Source organism: Dasypus novemcinctus, chromosome 6, assembly GCF_030445035.2.
Source record: "Dasypus novemcinctus isolate mDasNov1 chromosome 6, mDasNov1.1.hap2, whole genome shotgun sequence".
Lineage (NCBI taxonomy): Eukaryota > Metazoa > Chordata > Mammalia > Cingulata > Dasypodidae > Dasypus > Dasypus novemcinctus.
In genome coordinates this window covers 114,270,740-114,293,468 of record NC_080678.1, presented here as the reverse complement: position 1 = coordinate 114,293,468, position 22,729 = coordinate 114,270,740, and the positions used below count along the sequence as shown (strand labels likewise).

Here is a 22,729-nt window from a genome sequence, read left to right as displayed (position 1 = left end):
AAGAGCGAGAAGCTAGAAGTCAATGGAACCCCAAAGAGAAAGGAGACACAGCTGCCATGGGCATTGCCATGGGATGGTAAAGCCAAGGAGTCCCAAAGATTCCCGGCCAGTCAGAAGATACTGGTCCTGGGAGGACGCTCACCATCTAGCTCTGAAACCATTAGCCAATAAAGTTCCATTATTTAAACCAACCTATCTTAGGGGATTTGTTTTAGCAGCTAGGAAACTAAAGCACAGACTAACTGAGCATGGGGACCAGCTGATTTCCTACCCTAGTGCGAGAAGGAGGCCTACAAGCAAGGACGAGCTTCTCAGGACCCACCACGCAGGAAACCTAATACCTGAGCCCGAGCAGGTGAAGAGGGCAGAGTGTTTTGTGTCTTACCTGCCATCCCTGGCCAGTCCCAGCCTCCTGCGGGGCTCCTCAAAGTAGATGGAGCACCTCCTAGGGGAAACCAAAGTGTGCGGTGAAATCCAGGGCTGGGCACATCTGTGGCCACCAGGTGGGCACAAGCTCCCTCCTCTCCCCCACTCTCCCCACGCTCTCCCTGGCGCCTGTTTCCTCTCCCCCCTCTGCCCATCTTGATCTGTTTCCCGGCTCCAGAGAACCCTGCAGAGTGTAAACTTTTCAAAATGCAAGGGGCAGATGCTGCAGCCCGGGGTTCCCGCAATGGGCCCTGTGTGGAAATGGGCCATTCCTATTTGTGCCAGGACCTGCAGCTACTGGTGCTTTTTCTTCAGAGAGGGTGAAACAGACTCAAACACGTGACCGTCCCATCTCGACCCCTGGCCCCCCAGCTCACCTCCATCTCAGGGGCCACAGGCCCTTGCGGTCTCTTCCCTGCCACACTGCAAGAGCCTCCTCTGCACTCCTGCCTCTCCAGGGTCAACCCCACGCCCCACGTTCCACCTCGCTCGAGGGTGATCTTGCCAAAACGTAGCTAAAACCAAGCCCCCTCTGCAACCACCAGCCTGCCCTCCACGTGGGCTCAGCCCCTGAAGCCCGTTCCCACCTGCCGTGGCCTCTGCCTTCAGCCCCCGGCCCTTGCCCCCTGTGCACCCACATCCTAACCCCCACCAGGCGGAACCTCTCAGGGCCCCGGGCACGTTTCCCCTCCTGAGACGATCTGATATTCTCCCTCCATGGGCCCTATTTCCTCTCCAGCCCAGGATTTCTTGGCCTTGGCGCAGGACATTTGGGGCCAGCGCACTCCCTGCTGAGCAGACCTGGCCCGTACACACTGGGACACGGGGCCATGCCCGCCTCCACCCACCAATGCCGGGAGCACGTGGCATCCACCTGCGCGCACATGCGCATCCACCTGCGCACATGCGCACTCACGCCCCAGCTGTGACAGGCGAAAGTGCCTCCAGACCTTGTCAAACGTGCCCTTAGAAGCAAAGTCCTCCCCGAGACCCTCAGATCCCCCTTAGCTGCACAGGACGCCCACGGAACACCCCTCCCCACCCCAACTCCCTGTGCCCTGGTGCAAACACCGCATTAGGTTTCTCTGTTGTTTTCTCTCATGGACTTATTGCCTGCGGTCACTGTTGTTTCCTTGTCTGTCCCTGGCACCCCCACCATGAACTCCAAGACCTCAAGAGCTGTCGCCCTGTGTCACCTGCAGTGGCGCTCAGAGAACGGCTCTGGGCTTAAAGCGTCAGCCCGGGGCACACGGGCGGCAAGAGACACAGGGGCACAGGGGCTGGCTCCCCACCACAATGGACAGGCCTGAGCCAGCTCTCTCTGTCCCTAGGGTTGGGTCACTCCCTGGCAGGCTTAGGGCTGGGTGACCGCACCCCACCGTCACCAGCCCAGGCTACTGAGCTCTGCCTTGAGCTTCCCAAACCGTTGCCCACTCCTTTCTCCAGCTCCCCTCAAATGACCTGCCCTTGTCCGGGACTCTGGCTGACACCATATTTCCCTGATATTTTGAACTCTCAGTATGAGAAGTGGCCACTTCTTGCCCTCCCCATTTTTCGCTGACAGGAAATCAATGTAACACTACACACCAAATGCTGTAAATTTGGTGGAGGAATCAGGACGAGGGCAGCGAGGCCATCGCTCTAGTCCTTTCAGTGCCCTTACTCAGCTCCCAGAACCTTCCAGAGTGTGAGGAGGCCTCGAGCCAGCACGGAAGCCAGGGGTTTCTCATCTGTTTCCACGACCTTCGGCAGCAGCAGGGCCTGCTCAAGGGCAGATTTTTAAAAACCAAGATGGAAAATGAAACGGGAGGCTGTTCCACCAACTGCCGTCTTTGTGTGAGGGGAGATGCGGCTCCACGCGTGATACTGGGGAGCCCAGGGTGTCCCCCGGGGGTGGGATGGAGCGGCCTGACGACAGTGCCGCCGTGGGGTCCCCCGGGGGCTGGGAGGCAAGGCCTTGGGGACCTTCCGTACACGGCCAGCGTGACGTCGCCGGCGGAGAGCGCCCCGTTCTCCTCGGCGGGCTGCCCCGGGAAGAGCCTCTCCACCCTCAGGAGACTGTTCCAGGGGACACCACAGCTTTCACTTTCCATCGGCTCGCAGCTGAGTCCCAAACCACTGGAATTCTTTTTCAGTTTGATCTCGAACGTACAACCTGCGTGGTAGGAAGTCAAGCAAACAAAATCCTTCAGTCGATGGCACGGATTGGGATCCGGCCTCAAAATGCAAATTATCAAGGAGATGGATGATTTCTAGTTCACATAGGAAGACTTCATTTTCCTCGTTTTTAATATCTGAGTCCATTACACACGGTACAGGTCAGGGCTGTTCAATAAAAATAAAATGTGGGCTACAAATGTAAGCCACAATTGGAAGTTCAAAGCTTTCTAATAGCCACCTTTTTAAAAGAGTGAAGGGAAACATAAAATAAATATTGATCATATGATTTAATTGGATATTCCAAAATAGTACCATTTCAAAGGGTCATCAAAGTGACACAATTATTGAGATGTTTTACATTTTTTCTTGCATACGAGGCTTCAAAATCCAATATTTGTTTTATTAATTTGAGTTGGCCATACTTCAAGTGCTTAACTGCTGCAGGTAACAAGTAGCTGTCTTAACTGGAGAGTACATTTATAGTCAACAACGTTTACAGTTTGACATATGTTTTGTGCCCATGTACAACATACTGGCCCTTGGTAGAATTTGCACCACATATATTCCTGTTGCATCAATTTTTAGTATGCTTGAAATTCAATTTTTGCCTAATTAGACCATGCTGACTATTATCATCAACTCTACGGACAATATTTTTCATGGTCATTTTGTTTAGCTGTGTGGCCTGTGTGGGCCAATGCTACCAAAGATGAGCATAGCATCTGAAACCTAGCTACTCCCCCCCACACACTGCCCTTCCCATCCTGCTCGGTGCTCAACACATAGAGGGGCAGAGCACGGCCAAGGAGTGTGACTGGGGCCAGAAAGAGAGCGTTGGAAGCAGTCCAGGTGGAGGTGTGCTGTGCGGCCAACTTTCCCATCCCCTCAGCTGGGATCCTCAGTTCAGTTCATACTCAGTTTCTCCAAGACAGAGTTGGGGTGAGCAGAGGAACAATGAAAGAAGAAGCCTCCTTGTTTCACCACCGAGTGCTACCCTCAGTCACAGCCAACCATGCCCCCCTGATCACCTCCCCTTCTGTCCAACGTGCAGGTCCTGTCGCAGGACTGAAAGCCTCTACCACGGGACTGGAAAATGGCTAAGTACCACATTACGGTATTGTAAGGCAATAGGCACTTTCTTAGCGGGAAACAAAATCAGGAGGGGTGTACAGAGAGATTACCCCTCAGAAGGCATGTAATTATGCCACTCTGAGCTGATGGTGGGTTTGCTGTTGAAAACGATGACAAGAATAAGGATAGAATTCCCGAGCATCTTCCCCTCTCACCTTGCCCGGCCAGTCCTCAGGTCCTTGGCTACAAATGCCCTGGTTGGAATGTCATCCTTAAATACCTTCGTGCAAATGCTCTGGCCCAAAAGTCTTAGGAAGGCTGAAGGGCAGGATTAGGTCTGGTAATCATGTAGGGACAATACTTTTGTTTTGCAGAACTATATATGACTAGCTTGCCTCCCAACCCCATTAGAAAGCCAGCTGCATCATCTCCCCTGGCCCTCTTCTTCTGAGAACAGAGAGGAAGCCTCCCTGCCTTTCCCCTTTGAGTTGATATTTCAAAAGCAGCACCCGATGACAGGACAATAGTAACACTCAGTTCACTCTCCTCTCACCATCTGTCACTGAGACACAGCTCGTGGGCCTGCCAGGCAAGGTTGTTACCAAGGAAACAGCTGAACGTACATCTCCCATCCTGTCATTGGCAGAAGGACTCTGCTGAGCCATCCTGAGGCCTCTGCTCTCTAAGACCAGCCTTGCAATCTACAAGGAAGGGTGAGCAAACTCAATTCACACTTCATATGGCAACTGGGAGGCCCTCCCTTCACCCTGCAAATGCTTCTTAATTTCCTGATGCTTGCATTAAGCTACTTCACTTGAATCTCAAATCAAAATCTCCAATCTATTTGGTGGGATCCAGACCCATCTTTCTAGCTCCCTGTTGGACAAGTAAGTATATGTGGGAGTAAAACGTGTCCCTCTGTTTCCATATTCAAGGCCAAACCCATCCCCTCTCCTCCTTCCCCCTCTTTGCTTTGCCTCCTCCCTTTGCAGTGGCTCTCAGCATGTGGACCCCTATGCAGTGAGGCTCCCAGGGGCTGCACTTGGAGTCATCTGGCTCTCCCCCTTCTGCCCTCCAAATAGTCACCTGGTTTCTCAGGCTTGCAGGTCGTACATCAGAAGCAGCCCCCCCAGTGCTTCCCCTTTCCCCATTTCCTCCCCCAATGCCAATGCCCAGCTGGACTGGGCAAGAGCCAGCGAACTTGGCTTCCTGGGTCCTGCCTTTGCCTCCCTCATCCCCACCCCCTCATGTCACCAGTGGACTGGCCTAAAACAAAAATCAGTCGTGCTACACACTTGATTCAAAGTCTCCAATGTTTCCCACTGCCCCAATCCAATCCCCCAGCATGGCACTCCCTCCAGGCCTTTTCCAGTCCGGCCTTCAGAGGCCTGATTTCCTTCTGGTTTGATTCCCTACCCCTCTCCCCCATATGGTCTATACCCAGTTGGGGTTCATGGACGAGTAGCTGGGCCCCTCCTGGCAGCCTTTTAGAAATGCCAACTTCTATCCTGGGGACATGGCCCTGCCACCATCATCTCCTGCAGTCATCATCCAGCGCAAGCCTGTGATCCCAGGGTGACAGCTCTTACCTGTTGTCACCCCCACTGAGTCAACCAGGTAGCAAAGTTCTACAGGGTTGTTCCTTGAGCACAGTGCCCAGCACTTAGTAGGTGCTCAGTAAACATGCACTCGGTGAGGTAGAGGGATAAATAAATTAAGAAATGAACACAAGCACAGGCCAAGTGCTCTGCTCACCCAGGTGGGCCCTGGCAGTGGGAGAGGGCAGGAGGCGGATGCACTGGGAAGCTGCTTCAGAAGCAGAACCTGTAGGTCTTAGAAACCAGCTGAAGGTCTGGGGGATAAAGAACAAGAATGAAGGGCTTCCTTTCACCAGGGAAAACAGGGAAGTAAACAGTCATAATTTGAACTGAAATGCAGAGAGCAGGATGCTTGGGAGCAGAGGGCAAGGGCAATTACTCCAGGCTGGAGAGGTTAGGGAGAGCTTACTCAAGGAAATAACACCTGACGTGAAGGCTGACGCTGTTAGCCAAGTGACGGTAGCAGGGAGGGGGGAGATGGAAGGTGATGGCCCTCCTGGTGCTAGCCATGTCATCATTTCTTCTTCTCGTAAGAACAGAGGGTCCTAATAAATCGCTTCTCAAGATATGTCAGACTAAGTTGCCAGGGTAAGTAACTTCACCATAAATCAGCAGCCTGCTTTGGGAGAGGAAGCCAAAGGGACCAGAACCATGCCCTGCAGTTGGCTGGAAGGGGCCCTGGTGGACCTTCAGTCTCTGCTGCCTTCCCAGTGATGGAGAAGGCAATGCCGGCTCTGAGGCTTGGACACTGGGTGGTTACAGAGCCCACCTTTAGGCAGAGGACCCAACACAATAAAGTCTCTTCTAGGTTGTGCCTGTACCCTGCCTGGAGTCAGGAGGAATCAGGAGGACCGCTGTGTGAGTCTCCTGCCCTGGGTGTCCTGAATTCCCACCTCATTGTGACTCAAAGGCCCTGGTGGGCAAAAATACAAGGGGATGGAGATGGGCATCCTCTGGGCAGGGGCTTTCACCATGTGCGAAGGCGAGGAGGGCAGAGGACTGGGGACGAGAGCATGAGCAAGCAGCACCCAGAGACAAGCTGGAGAAGCCATCGCACCCCACCCGTTCCATCCTGCTGTCTGGTCCTGGAATCTAGGCAAGCAACAAGGAACTTTTTCAAGGCTATTTGTAGGGGCTGAGATTTTCTGCTTGGAAATAGCTGTCTGTTTCCTCCTGGTTTCACATCCCCATAGAAAAACCGTGATAAGTGGAAGAACAAAAAAGAAAAAAAGAGAGAAGGAGAAGAAATTTTGTTTTCTTTCCTGCCTCCCTCCCTCCCACCCAGAGGCCCCTGCAGTTCCTGATGCCATCCAGGAAAGCTCTGGAAGGAAGGAAAGCCTCCGGACAAGGCGCCCTTACCTGCCCTGAACCCTTGAGGCCCGGGACAGCCTGCCTGTGGGTGAGGCCGCACATGCTCGTTCCATCCACCTAGAGGAGCCGGTCACCTGGGGGAGGGACAGATGTTGCCCTCACATCCCAGCGCTTTGGCAGGAAGGCCTCTTCTTCCACACCCCTGCCCCAGCACCCTGCCCAGGACCTCAAGGAGGGGAGGGGAAGGCAGAGCTACGCGGTGTCCCTGCAGAATCAGGGGATCCCTGCCTTGGCCAGGAGCTGCACCCCACTCTGAACGCCGGGCAGCTCCTTTCAGTCCATCCTTCCAAAGCATGTAGGGAAACGGACTTTGGCCCAGTGGTTAGGGCGTCCGTCTACCATATGGGAGGTCCGCGGTTCAAACCCGGGCCTCCTTGACCCGTGTGGAGCTGGCCATGCGCAGCGCTGATGCCCGCAAGGAGTGTCGTGCCACACAAGGGTGTCCCCAGCGTGGGGGAGCCCCACGCGCAAGGAGTGCACCCGTGAGGAAAGCTGCCCAGCGCGAAAAGAAAGAGCAGCCTGCCCAGGAATGGCGCCGCCCACACTTCCCGTGCCACTGACGACAACAGAAGTGGACAAAGAAACAAGATGCAGCAAATAGACACCAAGAACAGACAACCAGGGGAAGGGGGGAAATTAAATAAATAAATCTTTAAAAAACAAAAAAAACAACAACAACCAAAAAAACAAAGCATGTAATCAGTCAGCGATAGAAAAATCTTTCCATCACTGGCTCACAAAATGGTTAAAACAGATGGGCTCACCCTCATCCTCGCCCCCATTTCCCTGAGAAATGGTTTTGTCAAGCCTCTCAGGGGTAATTTTTATAGCTCCAGGATGTGCTTTATTTCAAAAAAGTTTAGGGAGTTGCCATTGAGATGGAGGACACTGGAATTCTAGGGGACATGAAGATAAGGAAGATTCTAAGTGCCCTTTCTGACTCAATTCTGACAGTTTTGGAGAATAAGAGAAAATTAGCCCCTTCCTTTAGAGCCATGGGCCACGAGATAGGGCCGAGAAAAAGCTGGCAAGATCCTCCTCAGCTATGAAAGTGAGTCACAATGCAAGGGAAGCACATAGCTTGCTTTACATCACTTGCCGATATAGAGCATCCAATGCCCACAGTAGACCTATCTTGGGCAGGGCAGGTTAACTTACTTCCTTTGCAGGTGATGGAACCAAAACCAGGAGGGGCACTCTGCTGGCACGAGGTTTCACAGAGCGGAAGTGGGCGAGGCCAGGGTCTAAAGTCTGCCTGCTGAGGCTGTTGGCTGCAGGATGCAAATTCCGCACTAAGCGCCATCTCTTACCCTGCAGGATCCACCCTTCCCTGGCGGTGGGCCCTCCAGGAATGATGGACTTCACCTAGATGCCTCCATAGAGCACACGCGTGGTCGTGCCACCCTGGAAAGCTGAATCTCGCAGCTCACCACCCTGCCGGCTGCCCTGGGGGAGGCCCTGCCCGAGCTCCCTGATGAAGGCAGCCCCACCCGCCTACCACTCTATCCCAGTACCTTACCGCCTTTGGACACTGTCATATGTTTTCCTGTTAGTTTAGACTACAGCACCCATGGAGCAAGAAGGGTAGGAGCTCTCAAGAATGCATTCCACGTGCAGGAGCTTTGCCGTATCCCCAGAACCCAAGCTGGGTGCAGGGAAGGCTCTCGGGAATTGGAATTGCATCTGATGCACAGCACATCTCTCCGTGGGTAGAAACCAATGTGGCTGACTGTGGCTACTGCCTGGCGGCTGGAGCCTGGCCCCTCTCATGTTGGTGGATAGTTTGTATGTACAAAAATAGAGTTAATCTCTACATAGCATGCTGCAGCTCATTTTTTTTTACTTGACAGGAGATGGTGACCATTTCTCTAGAGTTTAGCAGATAAAGACCTAATTCTATCTTTTTCTTTCCAATTTACTTTATGCAGGTAAACACACATATAAAGATATTTACAATGGAATCATACTATTCTCAAAGAATTTCTTTCTCCTTCTTCTTCTCCATCTCCTCCTCCTCCCCCTCCACCTCCTCCACTTCCTCCTCCTCTTCCTCCTCCTCCTCCATCTCCTCTTCCTTCTCCTTCTCCTCCCCCTCCCCCTCCTTCTCCTCCTCCTCTTACCTCCTCCTCCTCCATCTCCTCTTCCTTCTCCTTCTCCTCCACCTCCTCCTCTCTCACATACAGCACTACTTACTAGGACTCTTATTTCCATGAAATAGATTCCCAGGAGTAGTATTTCTGGGTGGAAAGCTGTTCTCACTTTTTAAAACCAATTTTATTGATACATATTAATAAATACGTTCACTGTTAATTGTAACAGATGTTCTAGATTGCATCCCAATGTGAATGTTAAAATAATTATTCACTTTTCCACTGGCTTTGTATGAGAATACCTGCTCTCTGCATCCCACCAGCAAAATTTTGCCAATCTGGTAGAAATAAGGTTGGAAGCTTTATTCTAATTTAATTTGTATTTCTGTGGTTTTCCATTTGTTTAATGGTCATTTGGATTAGAATGTGACATTTCAATAATTATTTTTGAAATTAAATTTCCCCAAAGAAATTGAAAGTGTTTTGCTAGCCAAAGGAAGTAGCCTACCTCTTATCAGCATATTTATTAATTGTGACTATACCAAAATTTAGCAAGTTTCTCAAAGGAGAAATAACCATGTTTTGGTGTCTGATAGGACTGCTACCCAAAGGCAAGGATAAATTGTCTATACTCTTTACCAGTCCATTCACTCAATGTGGACACATGCACATTATTTCTTGGTTTCTTATATGCACATGTAAAATCTTCCACTGACATCAAATTTATGGCTGGATGATGATCCAACAATTCAGGTATCCTTGCTCTAGGCACACAGCATTATCTGGTAGGAAAGCAAAGAATGTCCTCCATTCACCTAGCTCTTGGGCTTCTTTTGGAAATTTTCACTAGCCATAGCATTCCCTTCCTGACGGAAAATTCTATCCTGTTTCCAATCAGTAATTAAATCTAACAACAAAGTTCCTGGAATCCAGACCCATTCCAATGTCTGTAACAAGGGCAAAAGCTTCCTACCTCTGAGTTCCCACCACCCTTTGTGGCTACCATGCCCCAAACTCTCCTCAAGGGTCTGCCAGATAAAGCCCAGAAACCAAAAACAAAGTGCCAGTCCTGGCCAAGGCCTCACCAATGTGACTTGTAGCTGGCCCTTGTAGCTGGGGGGGAACCAAGACTCCACCCTGGTCCTGTTCTGGATGATTGTGGATGACCCCACTCACCTTTGGCTTTTGCCCCTGCAGTCATACCATCCTTGCCTTCTCCTTGCCAACCACCTTAACCTCAAAGTCAGGATACATCCCTCAATTCCACTCATATTTCCTCCTCTGCTTGCTGGTGCTCCTTAGCACCTGCAAACCAAGGGTGACCTGCATCTCCCAGTTTGCCTTTGACCTCCATCCTCCACTGCAGGCTCCTGCTGATTTCTTAGTTCATCCACCTCCCTAGTGGTGGTGTACATGCTTGTGCACCATGAGTACATTATCAAAGGTTGCCATATGCATGGATGCCCGCCAAATGGCCATCATTTCAACATTGGCTTTCCATGCTCTCCTAACAACTCTTACAGTCACACTGAATCCAAGAGTCCCATCTTCTTTCACCAGTTCCACAAAGTAGATTTCACCAGCATTGGTTTCTGAAGGGGATAGTGGATGAGAAGAACCAGCACTCTGCACCAAACCAAAAGAATAAAAAGAAAACATGAAGGCACTCACCCCATCTATAAGCAATGGCACCACTTAGCTCCCAGCTGCTGACAGAAAGAACAAGAGCTTCATTTCCAGCTTTATTAGCTCCTCCCTGTATGGCCTGGGATGGTATTTTGGTCTCTTCAGACTCAGTTTTTCACAGTCCACAAAAATGGAACGAGAGAGCTCCCTCCTAACTTAGTGTGGCTGTGAATGACGTGCAGCACACAGCAGGGGCTCAATAAAGGTGGGTTCCCTCAAGTCTCCACTCATGATGTGAGCTTCTATGTTAAACTGACGTGTTCCAGAGACATCCTGGTAACTTCACACAGGATACACGGACAAGCAATGGCATACCAGATACCAGACAGACAAAAGCTTCTCAGGTGGAAGGAAACTTCAGGAAGAGCTTCACTAATTCCTAGCAATCATGGCTAGGATGGATGGCTGCTCCAGGGAAGGTGAGAAGAGAAAAATTTTCTATTCTGTACCAAGCATTTTGCTTGGTGCTATGACAATAACCATGTTAGATCTGTTCTCTCATTCATCCAATCATTCAACAACATTTATTGAGCACTAATTATGTGCCAGGCATTGTGCAAGTCGCTGGGAATATGGCAGTGATAAGTGAGACATGATTCCTGCCCTTATTGAACTTACCATTTACTGTGGGACAGACTTTTAACAAACAGATTCCCAATTAACCCCAAAAAGTTGTGATGCTAAATGCAGTTGTGATAAAGTGCATGAGATAAAGTGCATGTTATCATCTGGAGGCTCAGAAATGTAAGAACACGTAGCCAGGCAGTGGAAGAACCAAAAGGTGAACCCACATTCAGGCGATAGGAGCACTCACAGAACTGGGGGGGTCTCAGCAAGCAACAGCGGGAAACCAAGCCAGAGTCACACAGGGCTAGGAGGGAACGCCCAGGCTGCTGTGGATGTCCCACTGGCCACACAGCCCACGTCCAGCAGCTGGGCCCAAGGGCACTCCAGGCTCTTGTCCATTCTGTCCCCTCTCCTAGGCTGTGTCCTAGTTGCTACATTGGAAAATGTAACCTGGACACAGAAAATAAACAAGCTGGAGTAAATGGAATAATGATCTATCAAAAAGAAGACTTTCCAAAGAGACTGGTATAGTCACAGACAAAACCCTAGCCTTCCCAGACCACCCCACGCACACACCCCATGGTATTTGGTCTCAATTTTAAAAATCAAAGAGTGAAACAGCCTCTGAGAGTTGACACCCAACGTGCCCCAGGAGCTTCCTGGCAGTGAAGCTGCCCGGTGGCCCAGGGATCCTGGGCCCTGGCCGTTCTCCAGGCTGGGTCATGAGAGTCATGGCTGTGGTGACCCTCAGCATCCTGCCAGAAAGCAGGGTCCAGAGAAAACCAGGCTCGGAGAACACCAGTCTGAAGCCCCGCTTCTGGCCAAGGGAGCCTCTGATGTGTGGCCCGGTGGTTAAGCTTTTGCCTGTGGAGTCAGACTCCTTTGATTTGAATCCCAGTGTGGGTGCATACCCTCCGTGGGCCATTGGGTGTGCTCCTCCTTCTCTCTGTGCCTTAGGTACCGCATCTCTTAAAAGAGTTTTTAATTGTAACTATCTTCTAGGGTTGCCTTAAAGACTCCATGAGATGGTACCTGAAAGTATTTAGGATGCTGCCTGGCACATAGTTAAGCGCTCAGTGCACATCAGCTGCCCGTCTTCTCTTGCAGACCCCCTGCATCCGGTTCTTCATAGGAGGCCCTGTCTGGGTGAGCTCCATGGCCAAAGAGGCAGGGATTTTCATGAAGCCCTCCATCATAGCAGATAATGATAGCAAAAGTGGAGCATGAGGCTCTGAGAAGTGGAATGACTTGCCTGTTTCCATCAGGGTCCCAGAAAGAGCTAGAAGGTGCATAGGCTCAACTTGGGTCATGGAAGAGAGTTTAGTGAAAGGCCTGTTTTCAAAGGCATTGGCAGCATTTAGAGAAACTGATAAGGAACAGGTTAGGTGCTGTGCAGCTAGAAATAATGGGAGCCTTTACTACCCCTAGGCCTGAAGGGCCAAAAGGGGGAGCAGTTGATGGAACCTAGAGAGAGGAGTTACATGGCGAAGACTGCCTGATGGGCACTGTGGTATTCAAAGGAACACAGCCAGCTCGTGGTGGTCATGCAGAGGTAGAGTGAAAAGCTGTCCTCACTCTTCCTCAACCTCCAGGCTTCTGTTGGATCTTCCCCTGAGCGGGGGCTACCAGAAAACAGAGGGCAAGGCAGGCTGCTGATAGTCCAAAAACACCAGCTTCACAGGGTCCAAAGCAGTAGGCAGAGGCCGGAGAGGGGTCTGGTAGAACACAGGGAGACTACCCCACCCAGCATCTGAAGTGACACTGCTAGAGGACGGCGGAGGCAGGATGGAGGCACACAGATGACTGGTACACCAAAGATGGGCTTTAGGATCTTCCTCCCTGATGGGGGCTGCGCAGAGCAAAGCCCTTGAGTTTCCAGCTTCGGGATGAATCAGAGGCCAAGAATAGGAGCTGCCTGATTGTCTATTCATTGCCCTTTGCAGAAATCAATCTCTTCATGTTGTCATTGCCAGGAATAATTATAATGAGCAACTATGGGTACTGAAGGCTCAAACACTGTGCCCTGTGGCCCAGGTACTGACTAAGAGCTTACTCCCCTTTATACTCTTCTCAAAACCAAGCAAGGCAGAAATTTATTTCCATTCTACAGATTAGAAAACTGAGACATTAAACTCCTATCCACCTGACATGGCAAATAAAGAGAAAAGGAGGACTTCAAAGGCAGTGCTGTTAGGCCCCACCACCTGTTCTCTCTCCTCCAAATTCTAGGAAGTGAGCAGAGGAAAGGAGTACCTTTACTGGCAGAGGGGAAAGTGGAGGCACCGGTCTGGGCACTGAGCTCTGAGCCTGAGCCTTTTCTACTTCTTCAATATTTCTCTCCTGATCTTGTGTGTGTGAAAGAAAACATCCCTGATTCCCGTCACCCAGGCTGTCCATGATGAAGATCCCAGCATTGGCTGTGCCGCTATTCATTTCCTTGTTTGGGGTGTGCTCACAGACACCTATAAAAACAAGCCAAGGGAAATGGACTTAGCCCAGGGTTAGGGCATCCGTCTACCACATGGGAGGTCCGCGGTTCAAACCCTGGGCCTCCTTGACCTGTGTGGAGCTGGCCGATGCGCAGTGCTGATGCGCATAAGGAGTCCCTGTGTAGGGGAGCCCCATGCGCAAGGAGTGCGCCCCGTAAGGAAAGCCGCCCAGTGCGAAAGAAAGTGCAGCCTGCTGAGGAATGGCGCCACCCACACTTCCCGTGCTGCTGATGACAACAGAAGCGGACAAAGAAACAAGATGGCAGCAAATAGACACAGAGAACAGACAACCGGGGGAGGGGGGGAATTAAATAAATAAATAAATCTTAAAAAAAAAAACAACAAGCCAAGAAGAAGTCAGCAGCTGGGAAACGTGGGCAGCTCTACGTGGAGCACAGCACTTTCTTCCAGTGACAGAGGGACTTTCAGAGCTCCAGGGAAGGATGTAAGCTTAGCATCTAGGGAAGGATGGTGCTTTAAGAAAAGAGGGAAGGAAGATATGAAATGTGATTTCAAAACCTAAATGACGCTTAAGTAACCCGACTATGAAAACACCAGATCAGAGGAGAGAACATCAACTCCTCCTTATTAAGCTCCTGCCAGGTACAAATCCTAGATCTATATGCCTTCCCATCTTCTCATAGTCCCATGAGGAAGGTGTTATCCCAATTCAAACTTGAGAAAACAAAGCCAAAAGGATTAAGTCACTGGCCTAAGTCCCCGCAGGCAGTACGTGGCAGTGCTCTTAAATCCAGCCTCTCTGGATCTTGAGCACTCAGCAGCATCTCCAACCTGTAGGGCTCTTTCTGGGGTACTTGGTAATAACCAAACTAGGATACAGCCTGGGTGACTGATCCCTGTGTACCCCACATCTAACCCTTGACCTGGCAAAGAACAGAGGAAAGAACATGAAGTCATGAATTAAAAAGTGAATCCTTGAGCAAGGCATTTAAGAATGGTGACCTCAATTTCCTTACACTAAATAGAAGTAATATAGCAACTACCTGGTAGGGTTTTGGTAAGGATTAGGGAGACGGTAGATAGATGATAGATAGATAGATAGATAGATAGGTAGATAGATAGATAGATAGATAGATAGATAGATAGATAGATAGATAGATACATAGATACATAGATAGATACATAGATAGATAGATAGATACATAGATAGATACATAGATAGATAGAATGATAAAGGTATGTATGTGTGGATGGATGGAAGTATGGATGGATGGATGGATGGATGTACAGATGGATGAGAGAGAGGGATATAGAAAGATGATAGATATACAGATGATGGATGGATAGATAATAGATGATAGAATTATGTATGTATATATGGTAGAATGATAAGTGGGTGTATGGATGGATGATAGGTAGATAATAGAATGATAAATGAAAGGGTGAATGGATAGGTAGAATGATAAATGGATACATAGATGAGGGATGGATAGATAGATAATAAATATATGTACATATGGATGGATGGATGATAGAATGATAAATGGATGTATAGATGAATGACAGAGAGAGATAGGGATATTGATAGATGATAGATATATAGATGATAGATGGATGGATGGATGGGTAGATAGATGATAGAGTGCTTAGTCCATTGTAGAGCCTCAATAAATGTATTCACTGTTAATATTAGGTGCTCAATATATGTATGTGGGAAGAAGGAATAGTAGATTTCTTTAGAGTGGGACATACAAACACACAAGTAGATTTACTATATTCAAAACAGACTCATTAGCCCTGAGAGATGTGCCCACGCTCACACGTTGAATGGATTTGATTAGGAGTTATTCCAATCTAAAGGTATTCAGTAAGGAGCTGTGGGGCCACCATTGTCTAATGCTGTATTCCTGGCCATTTCCTTCAAATGTCCTCTTGTCCTTGTCCCTAGCAATATGGTAAGCACTGGGCCTTTTCTTCCACAACCTCCCAAGAGACTGTGGGGGACTTGTGATGGGTTGAAAAGCCAACTTTGCAATTGGTGCCCTGACTAAAAGTAAGACAAGCTAGGAGACCTTTTGCAGGTGATTAAAACTCACTTTACCATAGACCTTGGTGGCTGCTCCTGATAGGAATGTTATCAGTCTGGCCCTGACTTCCCACAAGACTGGCTGCCCCAACAGCAAAAAATGTCCTGGTGGTCCATCTGTGCCCATAGATCCAGCCAGCATCACCGTGGAAATGCCTTCCTGTGGCTACGGGAATGCAGGTCATGGCTGTGGAAGGAACTCAAACTCTGATGAAGGAAGGATGCCAACAGGTGGCTGAGGTCCCCCAGAGAAAAGACATGTAATTCCTAGCCATCGTGGGGAACCCATTGTCCAAAATTCTTCTGAAACTAGTGGCTTGAGGATCACAGACTTTGGGTACTGGTTTTTGACAACCCCCACCACAACAGGCCATCCTTGAACTACTCTGAATTGAGAAACATCAGCTGCATTCTATTTCCTGACAACAAATTGGATCATTTGGCTGCGCCTCTCGGTCCCACTTTCATGGGAAATACTGGGAGGGAGACAATATTGCGGGAAGAACAGTAATCATGTTGGGAAACCTAACAGAGACCATAAAAGGAAGGTTGGTGTTTGCAGAAGTCCCAGGGCAGGCTCAGGCCCCTGGGTGAGAGGCCACTGCTGGGACCCAGGACAGCCTCCTGACACCCTCCCATGGCTTCCAGGCCACGACAGCCAGACACCTGGGAATGCCATCAGGGGGCTGCATGTCTGTGAGAGCACAAGAACATGCATGGTTCCCGGGGGGCAAGGCAAAATGGGGTGCCTGTGTGTGGACTCTAGACAAGGGTGGATGATGTGACATGAGGCTTTCCTGCACATAAGAGGAATTTGTGCAATGCCACATCCCTGGAGTGGGAGGGAGAAATCCATGTGCCTGAATTTGCAGGCAGCCTGCACTTAAATTCTAGAACTGTTCAACCAAATAGCAGTGGTGGTCCCAGGCAATTGGGGGTGGGGGCATTAACCTCCCCCATTATCTCCATCAATCCCTGAAAAACTGCCCCAAATAAACATAATAATATTATTATTCATTACAAACAATTGTTGCTTTCTCATTCTTATCTAAAGGATGAATAAAAGCATCTTTTTAAAAAATTCACTCTTTTGGTTGATCTATAAAATGTCTGGCTGATCTGTAACAGGGGCACCAAAAAAGAAGAGCCTGCATGCTATGTGAATTCAACTTCAGAACAGCTTCCCAGGCCTCTTTGCCCTGCCTAAGCCCCTCCTAGGAAGACATCCTGGTGCAGCCACTTCCAAAAAGGACTTCAGGTACAATAAGGATGTCCTCCCTGACATGCATGGAAAAGTGGGCAGGAAAAGAAAACAACCAATGGGTGGGCCCAGCTGTGAACTGGGTACACCATACCCTTTCAACAGAACAAGCCAAGGCAGAAGCCAAGTGTATTGATTTGTGCCCCCTGCATTGCTTCTTTGCAAGCCACTAACTACTGCAAGGACAGCAATGCAGAAGACCCCCCAGGGACACAGAGACCCAGTGCCCATGGCGATCATGTGTTCCTAGACATCGAGGTGGCCCTTCTGCCTCCCTAACCTGGCTCAGATGTACCTTTCGGCTGAGAAACCATTAATTCTAGGTTGCCCGGAGAGTTCTGGACCATTCTAACAGCTATGTTGAATGCGAAGCCCTCCAGGCCGATGTGATTCAAGGCCACTATCTGCCCTCCTGGAAGAAGAAGGCATCTCAATAAGAAAGGGCAGTTCCTTAAAGCAGCATCCCTGGCTGTGTACGAAGCAGATATACCTGGTTTCATCTTTCCAGCTCTTTCTGCTAGTTCACCAGGTATAATAGAAGAGATGAAGATTCCAGAGTTCACTGTGCTCACATCTTCTCCTTCATTCATGACAAAACTATAATCCAAGACAGTGTTTCTTGTTAAGAGGATATGTAATAATTTGGTAGCTCGGAGATGTTGGGTCATCAGCCAGTAAGTGCCATAGCTGATATTTGCACACACGTGTCTAATTCTCAAGAAGCTCTTTTTCCTCTGCCCCAACACATGGAGAAAACTAGATAAGCAACCATGAGGGCAAGCACAGCCAAAGCTAGGAAGGCGACTCACCCAGGTGTGCTCAATTCTGCTCCAGGAGCTCATCAGAAACTAGAAAGAGTTGATTTTTCAACCCAGCACCTTGTCTCAGTTTCTCATTTTTTGTGTGGTTTTAAAGATCTTCAAAGGTGGTAACAAGAGATGAGAAGATTGGTTATTCTTCTCTATCCCTAAGAAGCTAACTATACTATAGAAAGGCTGTTAAAAGGCATTAGGGGGAAAGAAAGCCTTTGCCAATCTTGCACTTAGATTCTCAAGATATGCACCCAAAGGCTTATGGAGGCTGAAAGGCAAACTTTAACCTTAAAATCTCATTGATCTTGGGGGAAACTGAAAGGGAGGAAAAGCAGAAGTGACCCCTGAAGAAGGCAAACTGGGAGAGGAAGGACAGGAAGGTAGAATAGAAAGTCAAAAGGGACAAGTGCCCGCCCTGCCCAGGTGTACAGATGGAACCTCACCCAAGGGCAGCCGGGAGCTGCTTACCAAAGCCACAGCATGGGTCATGCTTCAGTGTCATGCAAATGATTTCCTGATCCAGTTCTGCTGGAAAGCTCTTTGTCCTGTTGTTTTGTGAGCCTAGAGATGGAATCAAAGCAATACATGTGCTTTCCCCAAAATTATTTGGGACCTAATACAAAAAGAGAGAATGGTACTTGACAAAGTGAAAACAAACTCTGAGAGCAAACTGAGTTTAAATTTAGTCTCCTGACAGTGCTGGGAACAGATCATTGAACACACAGTTCTGGCTAGCCTTACTGGATCAGTGTGAGGGACTTCGGGGTCTAAGAGCAGAGGTTGGAGCAGGGTGGGCTCTCCAGGGGTGCTGGCCTGGAAAGGGTGGTTTCCTGACTTACTATAGCTTTTGTTTTCTGCATTGGACTTGGACCAACCACAGAAGGTGAGCAGAGAGGTGCCTGTCTGCCAGTGAAAATCAAATGGGGAGCTCAGGATGGACAGCAAAGCCTTCCCTCCTTCACTTCTACTAATCGGGGGTGACACCAGCCAGCAGCCAGCCAGGGCACCCTGGAGCACTTCCCCCTCAGAGGAGTCCTTGGGGAGTGGCAGGCAGGCTGAGGCAGGGAGTTGGCATGCCTGTGCTGACAGAGCACATGGAGAAATGCCCAGGGGGTTCCCTCACAGCGGAGCTTTCTGCACCTCTCCTTCCTCCAGGTGCCACGGTGGATGCTCAGAGGCAGTTCATGATTAAGAGGTGCCCGGTGGCCTGCCAGATCCAACCTACATATAAATAGTTCTTCTCCTTAAGGAGTGTCTTTGTCCTTGCCCTTCATTGGAAACTTGCCGGAGGATGTCGGAGACAGGGACGGTTGTCTACTCCACATGTTTGCTGGTGAACCCTGGTGGAGAAGAGTCCAACCCCAGCCCCTTGGGTCTGCAGGAGGAGCCGCAGCCCTAAGGGATGCCACGCTTTCCTACTCATGCCCCTACCCCCTCGCCCCTCCTCCTTCAGGGGCCAGAGCACTGGGGTTCTCTCAGCCAAAGCTCTAACACATCTCAGAGCCACTTGCCAAGCCAAAGGCAGACGTTGACTGTGAGAGCACTTCCCAACTCTAAGTCGCTTTGAAAATAATTTAAAAAAAAAAAAAAAAGAAAGATTATGGACATTATTTGGGAAGCAGCCTGAAATGGCAGTGAGGGATTTAAAGCAAGCCTCGGGAGTAAGGTTTCCTTTACCCCAAATGGATCCTGCGGCCTGGTCGGTATCAGTGCACACGTTCAGAGCTGGCGGCCCACAGAGAGGGGTGGAAGTCCTTGGCTTCTGGATTGAACAGGTGCTCTGAAGCTGTCCCCGGCCAGTGGAGGGGCTGCAGAAAGCAACCCAACAAGACAAGGAGAGGCAAGATGAGACAAGGCCAGGTAAGGCAAGGGAGGAGATGCTCTTGGCATTTCAGATGGAGGCCTGGGGAAGGCCGCCCAGGCCCCGTCCTCTGGCAGGTGAGAAGATCAGCTCCGGCTATCAGGAGTCCATTGGGAAGGACAGCTCTAGGGTCTTACTTCCCAGCTGAGCTCACCCCCAGCCCCATCCCCACCAAGGAGCCAGGCTTGTGAGGACAGCCATGTAGAACACTCCAGAAGAATCCAGCTGCCTCCTGCACAGTGTCAAGAGTCCTCCATCTATACCACAGGAAGCAGAAGAACCATTTGGTTAAGCCCTGCCCAAATTTCTGAGCCACAAAAGCATGATCAGAGTAACTAAATGGTTGTCATTTAAGCCGCTTGTTTGAGGCTAGTTTGTTACTCAGCATTAGAGACTCCAACAGTTTTGTCTCATTATTAGTGATTTCATTTGCAGCCAGTAGCAATGCATATTTGCACCTATAGAATTTAGGCCATAATTTTCCAAGAATAACTTTAAGATATCTGTGCATTGAGGGTCAACTGAATCACCCAAGCCCTATTGCCAAAACAGATGCAGAACTTTTCCTGAAGAAATGGTTCAGAGAGCCGTCTTCATTGGTCACCTGCTGCCTGTGAATCCAGACTACCTATATAACTTGTAGGGCTCTAGGCTCTTTTTTAACATTACAGATCATCATGTTATAGTGTAAAGTTGTGTTTATGAGCTCATTATTTTCTTGTATAAATTCAATAACAAGTAGTACGCTGATAGGTGAGATAGCATAGTGCAAATATTTGGGACACAGGGTCTGGAGTTCACTGCATGGGTTCAAATCCCAACCCCTCAGTTTCCTCCTCCATGCAGTGGTTAATACAACAGAAGCAGATTCACAGGGATCCTAGGGTCCAATTAGTAGGTGGTGTACAGAAGTGACTAGAACCATACCCAGCTCATGATAAGACCAAAAAGACTTAATGCAACTCATTCGTTTCTTCCTCTTCTATTGCATAGCACCACCTAGTTCTTTTTTCACCAAAAGATAGGGGTAAGGTAGTAGGGGTGATGGGATGCAGTGCTTGTTTGTGTTGAGCATAAAACAACTCCCAGCCTTCACTAAAGCTCTGCAGAGTGAGTTGACAGTTGGCTACCCCAGTGATTTATACCTTCCCTAGACATCAGACCCCCTTTAAACAATTCCTTCAGGTGCTGATCACCCCAGCATGCCAAACACATGGGCGCTTGGGGCCCAGGTGCGACGGCTTGCTCGGTCAGTAGAGGTGGGGTCTGGCTGCGGACGAGGGGTTGGTCCCACTTGGGACGAGGGGTCGGTCCGGCAGCAGACGAGGGGTCGGTCTCACAGGGGTTGCGCGGTTCGGCTGACGGGGTCGCCCAGCAAAGCCGGCGACAAAGGGGTCGCCCGGAGAAGCAGGTGACGAACTGGGGACAAGGGAGGCCAGGCCCTTGTCGGGGGCTCTCAGGACTGGAGGGCGCATGGCAAAAGAACTACCGCGGAGACAAGGTAAACACGCAAGTCCAACTTTATTGAGGGAGAGGAAACAGTTTTATAGGGGCTGGGGAAGGCTGATTGGTCGAAGCCACGCCCTGTTCTGATTGGTTGCCGGAGAAAGGTCAGTGGGCAGTACTGGACGGGGGAGGGGTGGTGGTTAGCGATTGGCCGTCGCTGTTGCTGGGGGAAGGGGCAGGGTTTAGGGATTGGTGGCTACTGTTGCTGGGGTGGAGGGCAGACTGGAGTTTCCCGCCCACACCTGGCTGTTGCGGCTGTCGGGGGAAGGGAAGAGGGCAGACTGGATTTTTCCGCCCACGCCTGGCTGTTGCTGCTGTCGGGGGAGGGAAAAGGGCAGACTGGATTTTTCCGCCCTGCACCTGCGCAGGGAGAAAGAAGAAGAAGGGTGCCGCCCCACAGGCATTGTGTGGCGCCATCCGGGAGGAGGGGCGGCCGCGGAAGCATGGCTGCCGAGAAGGGGAGACCCGAGGGCACTCTGCGCCCATGCCGAGCTCCCTTCAGGGGTGGCGGTGAGTCCGACCAGCCACCCTATTATGGGGGCAGCGGCTTGGCCTGCCACGGCCGCTCCCCCGCCAGGCCAGCAAACCACACTTCAGCCCGAGGGGTGACCGCACCCAGGCAACAGAGGCACAAACCCACCTGCCTCTGACTCCCTCCCCACCACTGTCCAGGTTGAAGGCGTCCAGGGATGTGCAGGGCCGGCCTCCCTCGGCATCTTCGAGCCCACGTGCAAACAGCGCATTTCCTGAGCTCAAGAGTCTCTGAATCCAACTGGCAGGCATGGGCCCCCCCAGGGGGGCAGCATTCTCGCTGGCCATTTGCACAGACTTGCTGAGGTCTGGATTGGGGGAGGGAAAAGCAAACAAACACACATGGGGGAGGTCTGCTTCTGCTGTGCGGGGACAGTGACAGCCCACTCACGCCCCGCTCCGCTCCCCCTTCCCTTCCCACTAGCTCATGGGACTCTTCTGATTGGCCCCGAGAATGCCCGTCCTCCTAACTAGCACGTGCCAGTACAGAGATCTCAGGGAGAGAAGGCAGAGGCACATGGCCGTCCTCCCCAGGAGCTGCGGGACTGGACGCGCGGGGCTACCCGAAGCCCTCATGGGAGTGAGGATCCCTCAGCTCCCCGCGGACGCCTGCATGGAAATGAACTGCGGCCACCCCTTCTGCTCCTCGCCTTTACAAAACCATCCTTGCAAACACTTCTCTGGGTGACAAATGAGGTTTCAAACCACTTGGGCTCCTGAGATGAGGCTCTGTCCTCTGGGACATAATCCTTGATAGCTACACGGCTCAGTGGGCCCATTGGTTGCCCTGGCAATGACATTTAAGCTGGGATTCCCATTTTTTCAAATACAAATACCTGCGAGATGTGTCAGGTCTCCCAGCTTGGACACGTTTGCCCTTTGTCCCTCCATGCCTAAAGGTTAACCAATGACCCCGGTGAATTCCTCAACTCAGTACGATAGATGCAGGGGACTCTTGCGATTCACTCTTCACATGATTAACATGAAGGAGAAATTGGGATTTGATTGATAGAACCCTTAAAATAACCAGACTTCACACCAAGCCAAGTTTGTTCTTCTAAAAAGAAAAACGATGATTATGGTTCGACCATCTGCTCCCTGCTGAGACAGAGCAGGAAGGAATGTTTGAGCACAAGGCGCTTAGGTAGCTCCAGTTTTCAGAGTGTGCAAGTGTGTGTGTGAGCATGTGTGTATATACATGAACATGTGTGTGAATGCGTGTGTGTGGTGCACGTGTGAGAATGTATGCACAC

The 22,729-nt window shown here is 50.2% G+C and overlaps 1 protein-coding gene across 1 annotated transcript; it reads right to left on the bottom strand.

Moving 5' to 3' along the window:
• Positions 1–381: 381 nt before the first annotated feature.
• LOC131278941 (FERM and PDZ domain-containing protein 2-like) lies at positions 382–21,764 on the bottom strand. Its single transcript, XM_058299574.1, is given in 11 exon segments — positions 382–445; positions 2,392–2,581; positions 4,211–4,358; positions 6,615–6,700; positions 7,937–8,030; positions 10,238–10,342; positions 13,223–13,431; positions 17,062–17,178; positions 17,257–17,363; positions 18,043–18,139; positions 21,608–21,764. Coding segments are annotated over 11 exon segments (1,374 nt in total).
• Between the last annotated feature and the right edge of the window lie 965 nt (positions 21,765–22,729).